Below are 14,709 nucleotides of genomic sequence, written 5' to 3'. Positions count from 1 at the left end.
ATGTTTAATATCTGAAGTTCTGCGACGGTAACTGAGAATTATGCTTTCCTTTCCTTCAGTGAAATCAGTGAAAAACTGATTTAGAAAGTAAAGTAGATTTTTTATTTTTTTTTAAAAAAAGCTTCAGTTAATTTAAACAGGGACGTTTAATTTAATTATTTCTACCATGATTCTTCATAAAATGATCCTGCTGCCTTAAAAGATTAATTTGGTTCAGGTTTTTTGTTGCACATCTTTATCAGGGGAGCCAATAATACAGTAAACCCACCAGACACTGAGCAGACGTAAAAAGAAAGGCTCCAGAGTCATGGTTCTTCACAGATTAAGCTCTAGTCAAACAATGCAGAAACCACCCGTCTGGTTTTAGGGCTTTGAGTGTTTACTCTGCCAAGATAACAAAAGACAGACAAGTTTGGGTGTGCCACACTGAAAGTGGGAGGGGCCACGTCAGGTTTCAGGAAGAGCTGCGACTGCACCTGTTGCTCTCAGATTCACAGGAGGCTGGTGGAGGTGAAGGACTGGGGCGCTCCACGTCAGAGACAAAATAAAAAAACATGAGTAAGTTCTACTTTGACATCCATGTTTTCTTAACTCAGTTTTATGTTTCAAGGGAAATTTGAGACAATAGTTATGACACAAACCTTGACTAAACCTTTTTGTTTCATAACTATTTTATTGGTAGTTAAATATCAAGTATTTGTTTATTCTGCCCAAAATCAGAAGATTCTGACTTAGAGGTGTCTCGATTTGACTTGCAGTCTGATGATGTGGTTTAGGCGGCAGTAGATGTTTTGTCTGTAAGTGCGTGTTTCTCCTGAAGCCAAAGCAGGAGCTGTGGGGGTAGAAGGTCCAGATTGTCTGCATTCCTTAGATCATTTCTCTCCCTCCACGGGACAGAGTGACTTTTAAAAAACCTCCAGGGAAGTAAGAATTCTCAGTTACACGTCATTCACATCACGTCACAAAATCTGTTATGAAACTCAGTCCAGGGCTTTCCTTATCTTTCCTTAATCTCACATTAGCCGTTTGTCCCCACATGTGTGGATGTTCGTGTTTTAGACTTGCAGCTACAGAAATCGGGATGTTTGTTCAGGAGATACGACCCATTTCTAGTGCGGTATGGCTGGTTTGAGCAATTTACATTCAGATAGGATGTTCAACGGCGTGTGAACGATTAGTGCAAGCCACCGATGGAGGGCTAATGTGGAAAGTTTCATGTTAAGGCACAAAATGAGAGTTTGCAAAAAGATGAAAGAAAAGTCAATTGTACTTCACTTTAAGTATTATTCTGAGATCTTTCATTCTTTTTACTAAGATTTAAAATAATCTAACATCTACTTGTCATCAACTATGAAGACATATGAACATGTGACTTCCATAAATAATGTTTTTACAAGACTTAAAGGTATTTTGGTTTCAACAAGAGACACTGCTGTCATATTCCAGAAGTCGACATGCGGATGTGAAGATTGAAACCACATTCAACAAAACATGAGTACAATGGCATTTTCTAGAAAATCATGTACACGTAAATTAAATTGTGCATCGGATTTCAGCATTTGTAAATATATATGTTTTTAATTCACCAAAAATATTCAGCTAAGGGAAGAATGACTCTGTTCAAGGCAAAGGAATGATAGGAAATGAGGCCTTTATAATTCATAAATAGGTTTTGCACCACAAAAAAGCTCCAGTTGAATAAGTTTCAGGTTTTAAGTGACACGTTATAGAAAATTTTGCATTTGTTAGACAATTATTCTACTGTATACTTTAAATGTTATGATAGTTTTGTGGAAGTTGTGATAAAATTGAAGACAAAAAAGTATTTCTAAATTCTTTGCTGATTTTTCTAGGCAACTTGACAAGCTACTTACTTTTAAATAGGCTTCCTTAGGATACAAATAATATAAAGAAGTGTGTTTTTTAAATCACTAAGCTGGACACAGTGATGGGATTTAATCATATTTTCAAAATGTATCCATATTTATTGATGCTTGCATGGAACCAAAAGGAAGGAAATGGTAAAAGTAAAAGTAAAAATTTCTTAATTAACTGAAATGTATAGTTGCCAAATAGGTCAAAAAATGTCATAACCATGAGAGATTATTCACAAAAATAACAACATGACTGACGGCTCAGCCTCATGGTTTTGTTATTTTTAATGGGCAGTTTCAGTGAAGTTCCCAGACGTGTTTATTAGTCATCATGACTGCAGGTGTAAAAACAACAATCTAGAAACGTCATAATTTCTATGGGCGACTTTTGTCAACTTAACATTAAAGTTGATGTTTTTGCGTAAAACATCTTCACCAGCGTCTATACTGGCTAATTTTGACAAATCAAAAACAAGATTCATTCTTCGGGATGAATTTTGTGAACACATTTAATTAAGCTTTGTTTTGAAACACCCTTTATTGGTAGATCCCAAAAATCATCTGGAATCAACCACATAACACCCCCAACTGCTACAAAAATTGGAGATATTTCTCACTTTCCCTTAAAAGACCTTTACTCATAAGCAGTATCCCCAAAGTATTGAAACCTTTCCATTTGTTCCGTCTCCCAGGTATCAACTCTCCGAGTGGCCGGGCCCTCACCGAGGACCAGTTCACCTGCTCCATATGCCTGGAAATATTTGTGGAGCCCGTATCTACACCCTGCGGTCACAGCTTCTGCAAGGCCTGCCTACAGGGCTACTGGAACCACAGCAAGAAGTTCTCGTGCCCCATGTGCAAGAAGAGCTACTCCAGAAGACCAGAAATGAGCGTCAACCGGGTCCTGGCCGAAATATCCTCCCAGTTCCAGGGTCTGGTGATCTCTGGTGGTGCCTCGGGAAACCCCTCACGAGGGGGCTCAATGACTATGAGCTCAGACCTGGGTCACAGCAGCTCTCCAGCGCAGGACACCGGAGAGTTCGCCCAACCCGGCGATGTTCCATGCGATGCCTGCATCGGAAGGAAGCTGAAAGCTCTGAAGTCTTGCGTGAACTGCCCTGGATCCTACTGCGAGGCCCATTTGAGGCATCACAAGAAGGTCTGTCTTCACATCTACCTCTACCTGTAGTCATGACTACCTTTGTCCACTCATTAACAGATATTTCCTTCCACAACTCCGCGCTGTAGGTCAAGACTCTGACTTCACATTGTCTGATTGAACCCACCTTCCACCTGGAGGAAAAGATCTGCAAGAAACACGAACGCCTCCTGGAAGTGTACTGCTGCACCGACCACACATGCATCTGCAAGGCTTGCGCCGAGGTCACACACAAATCCCACGACATCATTTCCGTCGACCAAGAGTTTAAGAAAAAGATGGTGAGCTGTAGCCATTTTCTCCTGTTATAGCTGAAGGTGTATTATATAATCTTGAGGTTACAGAAGGTATGCAGTCCAAGTGCTGAGGCTGCCAATTTGACAAGATAAGATAAGACAGCGGTGACTTATTGCTGCTGATATAAACTTCTTACTCAGATTAACATTAAAGACCGACTGTCAATTAGCAGGTTGACAACCGATTTTAACAACCAAAATCCTCCGTTTTCCCTCTCTCAGACCAATCTGGGAAAGAAGAGGTCAGTGTTGAAAAACTTAATCAAAGAACGAGCCAAGAAACTGGAAGAGATCAAGCAATCCATCAAGGTCATCAAGGTGAGTCCACTGCACAATGAATATGTTCGTGGATTAATGTAATAAAAACCAACATCTTGCCTTTGGAATTTAGAAGATCTTGGATTTCTATGGTATAGGATAATAGAAATTCAAATTTTCAATAACCAAATTTTCAATGCAGATGTTGAATTGTATTGAACGGAAAGCTTACAACGTAACCAAGAAAATTAGGGCTTTATAATTTATTTAGGGGAAGTTAAGCGCGCTAAATGTTTTCAAAGTTAGCAAAAACGCTCAACAAAACATTTGCTCTGCAAATAGCCGAAATGTGCCCACTGGTAAAGAGCAACCAGACCTGGAATTTTTGTATAACTTGAAGTAACATTTCCAAGTACTGGGGATTGTGTGAACTAAAGCCGAGGCTTTAATAAGTCATCAATACTGCTAAAATTTACCGCCACAAGGTTCCGGCAGTTTAAAGTCTTCCTAATAAGATGCCAGAGAACAGGTCACGCTCACTGGAGTTTCTCTTTTAACCTGCAGTATGAAACTGAGGAATGTAGGACTGCCCCTCCCCCACCCGTTGCATGTACTATTAGTCAGCTGGGTAAAGACAGCTAGAGTTTTCCATCACTTCATAGAAACACAAGTATCAAAGTTTGGAAATATTTTTCGTCACACAGAACAAAACAATGTTTCTTCCAAAGGTTGTGTTTTGGCAAACTTTGCAACAACAAAAAGGTATACTAGTCTATGCTAAATTAAGTTCTTTACCCCATATTTTTGCTGCACTATCAGCATTAGATTTTTAGGAACAATACATTTTTGTTGACTTTTTTTGTTTTTAAAAAAGCAGTTAAATCATGTTTTCATTTTAACCTTCTATCCTAACGTGAGAATCTCATGCCGGCCCACGCATAATATAAACCTGTCATGATGTCAGTTCTTTTGGGTTTATTTCTGTATTCTCATTCTACGTTTAGGGGTTCATTCTGTGTTTCTGTTATTCTTGTCATTTACCCTCTGTTGATTGATGATCTCGTTCACCTGTTCCCCTGGTAATTTAAGTCGGCGTGCACCATTGTGTGGCGCTGGATCGTCGTCTGAACCGTCAGTACCGTCAGAGAAAGAAGGTACCTCCGAGTTTAGTTTTTGTTTTTGAGGAAGACTCTGCAAGTGGTTCTCTTGTATCTGACCTCAGTCATCTGTGTACGATGAAAAATAAACGCAGATCTACTCACCGTCGGCTCCCTGAGCGTTCGTTCCCAGCGCCTCCAACCCTCCCCATGACAGTACGATCCAGCCATACTCCGCGCTCATGTTCTCCTCCACGGCTGGGGGAGGATGAGTTGTGGGGATTTTTCTACGGGGACCGAGAGGACTTTTTTCCGTGGGGTGTCCCCTGGTCGTCTGAAGGAGGACGGACACGATCTGTTCGTCGACCTGAGCCGACACCTCACGCTGCAGGGTCTCTCCCCCGAGGGGCCGCTGCGGCCTCGAGTTTCCCTGCCCGGGCCGCCGGGTTGAGGGTTCCAGAGTACAACTTACCTGAGCCGCTTGCCACCTCATCACTGGCTCCAGTCTCATCGAGTGGGTTGGGACTGAATACCTACCCCGACGCTTCGCACCACTTCCGCGAAGGTGGGGGAGACGAGCCCTCCTGTAATGAAGATGGTGGGAGGCTCCTGGTGGGTTTTCTCTATGGGGTCCTATTGGAACTGTTCCAGTCTGAGTCGGAGAGGATTGAGAATCCTGCTCCGGAGTTCCCAGCAGTTCCAGTGTTCCAGTCTGAGTCGGAGAGGATTGAGAATCCTGCTCCGGAGTTTCCAGTAGTTCCAGAGTTCCAGTCTGAGTCGGAGAGGATTGAGAATCCTGCTCCGGAGTTTCCAGTAGTTCCAGAGTTCCAGTCTGAGTCGGAGAGGATTGAGAATCCTGCTCCGGAGTTTCCAGCAGTTCCAGAGTTCCAGTCTGTGTCGGAGAGGATTGTGAATCCTGCTCCGGAGTTTCCAGTAGTTCCAGAGTTCCAGTCTGTGTCGGAGAGGATTGTGAATCCTGCTCCGGAGTTTCCAGTAGTTCCAGAGTTCCAGTCTGTGTCGGAGAGGATTGAGAATCCTGCTCCGGAGTTTCCAGTAGTTCCAGAGTTCCAGTCTGTGTCGGAGAGGATTGAGAATCCTGCTCCGGAGTTTCCAGCAGTTCCAGAGTTCCAGTCTGTGCCGGAGTTTCCAGCAGTTCCAGAGTTCCAGTCTGCTCCGGAGTTTCCTACAGTTCCAGTGTTCCAGTCTGCTCCGGAGTTTCCTACAGTTCCAGTGTTCCAGTCTGTGCCGGAGTTTCCTACAGTTCCAGTGTTCCAGTCTGTGCCGGAGTTTCCTACAGTTCCAGTGTTCCAGTCTGTGCCGGAGTTTCCTACAGTTCCAGTGTTCCAGTCTGTGCCGGAGTTTCCTACAGTTCCAGTGTTCCAGTTTGTGCCGGAGGGGATTGAGAATCCTGCCCCAGCATTTCCGGTATTCGAGACCGTTCCTGAGCTGCTCCTAAATCCTGATCTGGAGTTTCGATCGGATTTGGCGTTCTTACCTGCGCCGAGGGAGTTCCGTGACCCTGTTCCAGAGTTGACGGGGGTTCCTGAGCTTCTACCTGTGCCAGAGGAGTTCAGAGATCCTGATCCGAAGGTTCGGGGTCTTCGGGAGCCCTTACCTGTTCCAGTGGGGTCCTGCGATCCTGTTCCGGAACTCCTGGATGTTCCAAGTTCCCGGTCATCTTCCTTGGAGAACTGTGGCCCTGAGCCTGAGACCTCGAGTCGTCCCGAGGGTCCACAGGCTCCGGAGTTCTCTGACCTTCTAGCTCCGGGATTTCAAGTGATCCCCAGATTCTTGCCATCCGGTTCGAGGAGGCTAGTTTCGGGGCCAGTGGACATTGCAGCTTTAGATGACCGCATTGAGCCCGCACGGGCGAGGGTGGGTCGTGGTCCTCAAACGGCTTGGGGACGCCGTCTGCTCTATGGATTTCGCTGTGCAGTACGCGGTCGGACCTCACGTCGACTGCCGGGCTGGTCGCCTGAGGTTAGGCGAATCTGGCGTCGACGTCTGGGTCGACCACCGGAAGGACTTTGGGCATCACGATGGCGGCCAGGCCGTCCGCCCGACCTGAGACGGACCAATGCCCGGGTCCGCGTTTTAGTTCTGTGGAATCAACATGTTGATTTTCCGGTTCACGGACTCTTGGGGGGTTTTCTTAGGTCTGTCTCTGTGACAGTGTTTTTTGTTTTTTGCTCTGCCCCACGTCAGTTTTGGGTCGCTTTGGACTTGGTTCTTTCTTCCAATTAGTGGGGTTCGGATGATCATTGTTTGTTTCTTTTGTTTGGGCGTCTGGTATCCGCCCTTAAGGGGGGGATTCTGTCATGATGTCAGTTCTTTTGGGTTTATTTCTGTATTCTCATTCTACGTTTAGGGGTTCATTCTGTGTTTCTGTTATTCTTGTCATTTACCCTCTGTTGATTGATGATCTCGTTCACCTGTTCCCCTGGTAATTTAAGTCGGCGTGCACCATTGTGTGGCGCTGGATCGTCGTCTGAACCGTCAGTACCGTCAGAGAAAGAAGGTACCTCCGAGTTTAGTTTTTGTTTTTGAGGAAGACTCTGCAAGTGGTTCTCTTGTATCTGACCTCAGTCATCTGTGTACGATGAAAAATAAACGCAGATCTACTCACCGTCGGCTCCCTGAGCGTTCGTTCCCAGCGCCTCCAACCCTCCCCATGACAAAACCAGTGTTTGTTTTTTTTACAGCCAATCAGATTCAATCCTCAACCTGTTCCCAGTGGCTGTTAAATATTTACCCTGTCTGTAATGAAGTGCTTTTAATCTTTCAAAGCTCAAGCGCTTCACCAATGCCTCTCAGTTCAAGGCTGGATTATTAACCACGAGCTGATAAATACCCCACAGTACCCGTTTGACCCCTTCATTCTGTACTTCACTTTGGCAGAGAATAGGAAAGACATTCCTGTTCACGACGTTGTCCGCGCTCTCTCTCCGGTTTGTTTGTTTTTCTCGCCCACATGGACTCCGGTGCCTGTCCAACACCGTCCAACCAGTGGGACCGGTGTAAATGCTTTACCATTCGTATTCTCACGCGCTGCTTTTACCCGTGAATACTTAATGGATAATAGTTTGGGAGAAGAAATAAAGGTGTAGAAGATTACATGCCTGAATTGTTTACATGATGGTCATATAAGTGGATAAAAATGTAGTTGGCCAAACATTAAAATGTATTCAGTGTCCCGTTTTCAAATGTTACAAGAGGAAGCGGTTTATCAGACTATTTGTAAATATAATTCTCATATTTCTTTTTGCAGCGTATTTCAGCTTTACGTCTTGATTAGGTGAAAGCTAACATGTAGCAGGTTTACTGAAACTCTTTGCTTCATGTTTTGCTTTGTCAAATACAGTTAGTATTAAGTTACTACAGGTGAATATAGCCTCAATGTCTTTATGTTTACTGTACACACCCGGCTGTGTGTGAGTGTATCTGTTCATGTTTAGAACCTTTTCTGGTACATTTAACACTCTTAGACGAATGAATCTTATGTTGGGGCAAACTGCTCTTTGTGATCTTTCTGAATAGGATAGCTAACATCACTTGGGTATTGCTTAGTAAAAGCAATACCCAAGTATTGATTTTGCTTTTATTCCCTACCTGCTGTTCGGATTAAAATGTTTCTGGGATCAAGAAATTCACACTGATACAGAGAGAAATTCGGGAGTGGAAAGCTATTTGGGATTTCTGTCGGGGCTCGGGGAAAACACAACCCGCCTGTCCGGTTGAACAGTGACTGGCAGACAGACTCTCAGTGACTGACTCAGGAAATATGACCTACATTTCACGCCCTGGCTTTGACCAAGATTATATGGTTTTATTTCAACCTGAAGGATACAGCAGATTCAAATTTATTGTGCTAAAAATAGCAGAAAAGATAACATTTTCTTGGTATCTTTTCAGTTTTAGTTTTAAATTATATACATTTGCTTCTAATTTCTTTTGAAGACTGAAGCTTTTCTCATGTCATGTATTAGGACAAACCAGAAATGAACTGGGTTTTTGGGAAGACAAAATTTGAAATGACAATACTACTACTACTAATAATAATAAAACTAAATATTTGGAAGCTTCTTAAGCCTTCCTGTTAAATTAGTAGTTTGGTTGACAAATAAAATTAAAGAAGTTAGCATAAAAATGACAAAGATTAGGAGCTTTGTTCCCATTTATATCCATAGAAAAAAGTTACATCCAGTTAAAAAGTGAAAAATATTTTTTTAAGACAAAAAATACATAACCATAAATACTCTTTTCGGTTTCACTGTAAGAGAAACTAAAACAGAGACTTATTTTTGGCAAGAAAAATATAAAACAAATGCAAATAGTTTCTCTAGTAATCCTACAATTCTGCGCTGTAGCACTATACCTGTCACATAACCAATCAAATACCACATGACCAACCCCCAAGACACCCCAAGTTGGGTATCATGAACAACAAGATACCCAACAAGACCATCAAGATAGAAAAACATTGATTGTTAATATTGGCCCAGTCGACATTGACATGTTGAGAAATGGCTAACTTCGGGCCAATAAAAATATATCCTGCATCCCTACTCAAGTCTGCCAAGACCCAAGTCATACCTCCAAAACACAGACATCATTTTGACACCCTCTGGGTCTTTCTCATCTTTCACAAGACAACATTTACGTATTTTGCAGGCCAGCTCTCAGAAGGAGCTCGAGGACAGCTGGCAGGTGTACGGCGCACTGCAGAAGCTGGTGGAGCAGAGTCAGGCTGAGATGGTGGAGCTGATCACCGCAAGGGAGCGGGAGGCGGAGCGCCACGCCCAGGAGCTGGCCAGGAGTCTGGAGAACGAGCTGAGCCAGCTGAGGAGGAGGAGCAATGAGCTGGAGGCCCACGCACACACCAAGGACAAAGTGGTCTTCCTGCAGGTAGTCAAGACTTCCCAGGAAATCACAAAATAACTAGTGCCTCCTTTGATGAATTCAACATTTCTGCATGTTTCTACAGGTCAAATTTAAGACTTTTGAAGAACATTATGAATGCAATTTAAGACTTGTCTTCAAAGAAATGTATGAATTTCATCCAGTCAACTGGCAAATTTTTTTAATTACACATGATAGACGCAAACAAGTGTCTAGATAACCATCAATAACTATCTTATCTACCTACCTAGCTAGCAAGGTCATTTAGCTAGATAACTATAACTGGCTATCCTTTCCATCTAATATCTTAGCAGCAAGTTACTAGTACTTAACAGTTAGTTAGCTAACTAGGCATCTAGAGACTAGGTAGATGTCTAGTTAGCTAGCAAGGATATTTAGCTTGATAACCAAATATCCATTTTTTCCATCTAGCAGTGAGTTACCAGTACTATCTACTTAGGAGCCAACTATCTAACTAGAGACCTATCGATAACTAGCTAGCTAGCTAACATCACCTTGCTAGATAGTTAGCAAGGGGATGTTAGCTTGCTAACTATCTAGCAATCTAACTATCTAGCACTGAGTGACTCTACCATCTAGAGTCACTCAGTGAAGATGTCTGTGTGCGACTCAAACTTTTGCCTGACAGAAAGGTTAATCAAATAGTCCTGTCAAGTTTAAGATGTTAACGTATTTAGGGCAAACTTACTTTTCTTTAAGTGAATTTAAGACATTTTAAGGCCTCAATTTTATATAGATGAATTTAACACTGTTTAAGGATGCACTGACACCCTGGAAGTATTAAAAAAGAAAATTGTTTGTCAAGTGCAAATTATCCAGCCAAATCTACCGTTAGAGCCAGCTACCTGGAGGACAATCAGTTGTGGTTGCTTTAGGAGTTCAGACACACAACATCAAAAACCTCTATGAACCGACAGAGCATGTTATCCCTCCCTCGCCTCTTTATTCCAGGACTTTTCATGTGAATAAAACAGGGGCTGTATCGGACATAAAAGAAGTCTTTGAAGTTAGCAGCCTGGAATATTGTTCACACTGGGAAAGCAAAGGTGTAAAGCATAAAATTCACAAACAAGCCTTCTTCCCTCCGTTAAGCTTCTAAGATCAAGAGGACACTAAATAAGCTCCACGTCGTCGTTTTTAGTGCAGCTTGTTCTTTTTTTTTTTTTACTGCAGACTTCCTTCTCCTCTCTACCTCACCCTGGAGGCTCATTAAATTTTCATTTCATCTCGCCGTTCTATTTTCCACAGAACCTGGCCACGCTGTCCCACTCGCCGGAGCACACCGATTGGTCGGGGGTCAGCATAAACACCGATATCTACCTGGGAACGCTCCGCTCCTCTGTCAGCGGCCTCATCGAGAAATTTCAGGACGAGCTTAAGAGGCTTTACGCAAAAGGTGAGCGAGTCACCGTCAAACCGACCGAGTTTGAAATATGAAAACAAACTACTGGTCATATGGAAGAATAAAAAGTTTGTTTTGTTCTATTTTAGGCAGCGATTTAGATTGTTTTCACATGGCAAACTCAAACACCAATTCATTTCTATTCAAATATAAGATTGTTGCTTAAGGCAGGGTTGTGTCATGGAACAGGGGTTCCCAAACTTTCCCAAGTTTAGGAACTTTGTAGAATTGCTACAAAGTTTGGGACAATGCTACAAAATATGTCAAGAAAATTCAACTTTTAGAATGTTTTTTTATTCACTATTCAATAGTTATTACATCAATTTAGCATAAATACCACTTCATACCATCTGATTTTAGATGGCCTGTGGAGGAATTTTTTATTAAACGCAAGATGTATATTTTGCACAGTTGACTTAATTACTTCTCTGATTATGTTGTTTTTTCAGCAAATACCCTTTTTCTGAATTTGTGTGCTCCAGTTGATGATTAACCAATGACTAAATTAGATGACGATTAATCCGATTAATGACACAAATGTACAAAACGCTCTTCGTATTTATTCGTAAAAATAGTTGAAAATAATGTACATTTTTCTTTCCACTTCACAATTATGTTGAGTTGTGTTTTTCTGTCACATAAAATCTCTAAAAGTGTTTAACTGCAATGTGACAAAATGTGAACAAGTTAAAGTAGATATGGATGCATTCTTCCAGAAAAAGGTTAGGAATAACCTGATGAAACAAAGCAACAACAAAAATCTACATTAAGTCTGTTAGATTTTACATCCTTTGCCATGTTCCCGTCTTGATTTCTATGCAAATATCCCAGAAACCTCATAATCCCTTGTCTGATACAGACAACTTGGTCTATGCAAATGTGAAATCAGGCATATGTAGGTCAGCGGATGCGCTTTCCAGAATAGGAGAGTGATTCATCGTTGCGTTTTACACATCCAAGATGACTGGACAGATGGAGAGTGCGTCGATGCTGCAGCAGAGCCGTGACAGCAGCACATGGCTGGAGCATCTCCAGCTCCAGACCCAAGCATCATGGTTAACACGAGCATGAACCATCTGCTTTAGCTTCAACTTGTTATGCTTGATGACGTGTTGACTTATTTCCTCTCTCATGCTTTGTCTCTTGTTTTTATTCCTTTCAGAGATCCGGAAGGTGCAAAACTATGCCAGTGAGTAATCCCCTTCAGCATTTTTTTTTCTGCACATGTTGGTGCATAAAATGTGTCTTGAGGTTCTTAACTCCTGTGATGTTCAGTTCTCTGAATGCCCACAAGATGGAGCCACTTTCTATCCCATGTGACCTCAATCCAACTAAAACCTGATTGACTGACCATTGCCTTCCTACTCAATTCCGCTCAGTTTTTATCTCTCTTCTTTGCTCCGTCTGGGATTTCTCCCATTGAAGTGGATTTCTCCAGTAGATTTTCAACCAGGCCAATAGGTGAACAGAAGAAGTTGTGAACAATGACATTGTTTTAGAATTGAAGTCTGCCTGCAGTTTTAGCAAAGGCAGTGGATGAAGTGAACAAAGCCATTCTGTTGGTGATAGCGTCAAACTGCCACATTATATACGTCACAGACAAACGTTTGCGACTGGGTAAAATTTAAAACCTCAACAGAGTCTATGCCTCTAGGCAGCAATTGTTTCTCAATAGATGAGAATCCCTGACGCTCTGTATGAAGCAAACAGTGTAGAGCAAAGGTCTGATTTTTACAAGGGTTCCCTTTTGAGAAAATACATATAAATTCAATATATTTGAATCCAACGTTTGATTATATGTGTCTGCATTTCCATTACAAATGTGCACAAATATTTCTCTATGTTCTGCTAATGTAAAAAAAAAAAATTAAATTTCACAATTGCAGTGTTTCCATTAAATGAAATTGAATTAAAATCACAAATGAGTAAGCTTGTTTATACGATGAGTAATTAAAAATCTTGGCTGTGATGGATGTAAACGTTTATCTCGTATAGTTACGTGAGCTAGTACTCGTCATCTATTAGCGATCAGAACAAAAACACATCATCCTCCTACGACTTCCCGTCACCTACATAGTTTTCACCAAATGTAATATCCGGCTGTTGAGCATGTGACTTGTGTGATGCAAAAAGTGTTTCTGTTGGACTTTTGTGAAATACATTTATTTCGCTTTGACCAAAACAAAAAAAAAACAACAAAAATCACCTCATACTAGCACAAAAACATTTTAGCAAAAAATGGGAGTTCTTTCCAAAATTGTTGTGCTAAGCAAATTTATTATCATAATTTCAATTTGCTCAATTTTAGGGTTAATGGAAATGCAACTTGTGAAAAAAAATAAATGCTTGGTCACCGTCTTACCCTGCTTTATCCTTTCCTTTCTAGGTGAAGTTGTTTTGGACCCGTCCACAGCCCAAAAGAACCTGGTCGTTACTCATGAAGGTCAGCAGGTCAAATACGAAGAGCACAAGGTTTCCCTCTCCGAGGGTCCGAAGCGCTTCAACCCGGCCCTCTTCGTCCTGGCCCGAGAGAGCATCCACTCCGGCCGCCACTACTGGGAGGTGGAAGTCGGGCGCAAGACGGCCTGGACGCTCGGCGTGGCGTGCGCTACGGCTCGTCGCAAGGGCGAAATCAAGCTGAACCCTGAGGGCGGCTACTGGTGCCTGTGGCTGAAGAACGGGGAGGTGAAGGCGCTCGCTGAGACTCGCCTGCCGCTGGCGCTGATGTCCCATCCCAGCAAAGTAGGACTTTTCTTGGATTACGAGGCCGGCCAGCTTTCCTTCTACGACGTGAAGGCACGTCAGCACCTCTACACTTTCATGGATAAGTTCAACGAGAGCGTGTACCCGATCTTCAGCCCCTGCCTAAGCCAGGACGGGAAGAACAACTCTCCTTTGATCATAACACAAGTTAAGCACACCTAAGCGGTCAGAGAGTGGATCGTAGACTGAGGGCCTGTTGTTTTTGTTGGAAGGAGTCGTCTCATCTCCGAGGAGTTTACGATGATGACACTTGATCGCAAAGCACTTCACATCCAACTCGGTGGACAAAAGTAAATCGAGCTCCTGCCACAATGAAACCTAATGAGGCGTCACTACTCCGCTGAAGGAAAGACTGTGTTCAGAGACTTTAAAGTAACAGATTTTTAAAAATATTAACAAACACATTTATTCTGTTCAGCTAAAAGAAAAAAAATAATAAAAAAACAAACCTGTTAGAAGAAAATCTGGGGCTACTGTTCTGATGCACCAAAAGTTCAGCTGACAGTTTATCTGCTTCCTTTAGCTAAAATCAGAGTTTGTCCGAGGATCTCAATGGCACATCAAAAACAGCTAAAAAAAATAAAAATACTAAAATCAATGAAAAGTTCAGTAACTGAAGGGATGAGTAGAAATAAAAGTAGGTTGCAGGGCTGCTAAAAGATTGTTTTAGTAAGGAGCTGGAGTAATTTCTGCCAACTAAAAGTCGTTGTTCACAAGTAACAAACATCTCTTATCGTCTGTATGCCTGGACCAAGGAGCAAGAGGTGAAGGTGTAAGGTGAAGTTTATTTGGTTTTGTTTTACAAAGGAAAACATTCAAGTCTTATTAAAACCTCCTAAAACCTTTTAAAAGAATGTATTATTGTTTAGTGAAAATCTTCAACGTTTTGACCATAATTCCAAAAGGAGCATCAACACTGACATCAAACATCATTAAAACA

General features: G+C 42.2%; 1 protein-coding gene across 1 annotated transcript; it reads left to right on the top strand.

Moving 5' to 3' along the window:
* Positions 1-475: 475 nt before the first annotated feature.
* On the top strand, positions 476-14,355 carry LOC103472753 (E3 ubiquitin-protein ligase TRIM39-like). The gene is made up of 8 exons (XM_008422582.3): positions 476-558; positions 2,567-3,033; positions 3,123-3,314; positions 3,552-3,647; positions 9,356-9,589; positions 10,853-11,000; positions 12,169-12,195; positions 13,393-14,355. Exons 1-8 carry the CDS (start codon positions 555-557, stop codon positions 13,929-13,931), a joined length of 1,707 nt encoding a protein of 568 aa, XP_008420804.3. The 5' UTR covers positions 476-554; the 3' UTR covers positions 13,932-14,355.
* The last annotated feature ends 354 nt before the right edge of the window (positions 14,356-14,709 follow it).

Source organism: Poecilia reticulata, chromosome 18, assembly GCF_904066995.2.
Source record: "Poecilia reticulata chromosome 18, P_reticulata-male-v2, whole genome shotgun sequence".
Taxonomy (NCBI): domain Eukaryota; kingdom Metazoa; phylum Chordata; class Actinopteri; order Cyprinodontiformes; family Poeciliidae; genus Poecilia; species Poecilia reticulata.
Note: the sequence above shows the minus strand (reverse complement) of the source record. Positions and strands in the feature narration are given on the sequence as shown.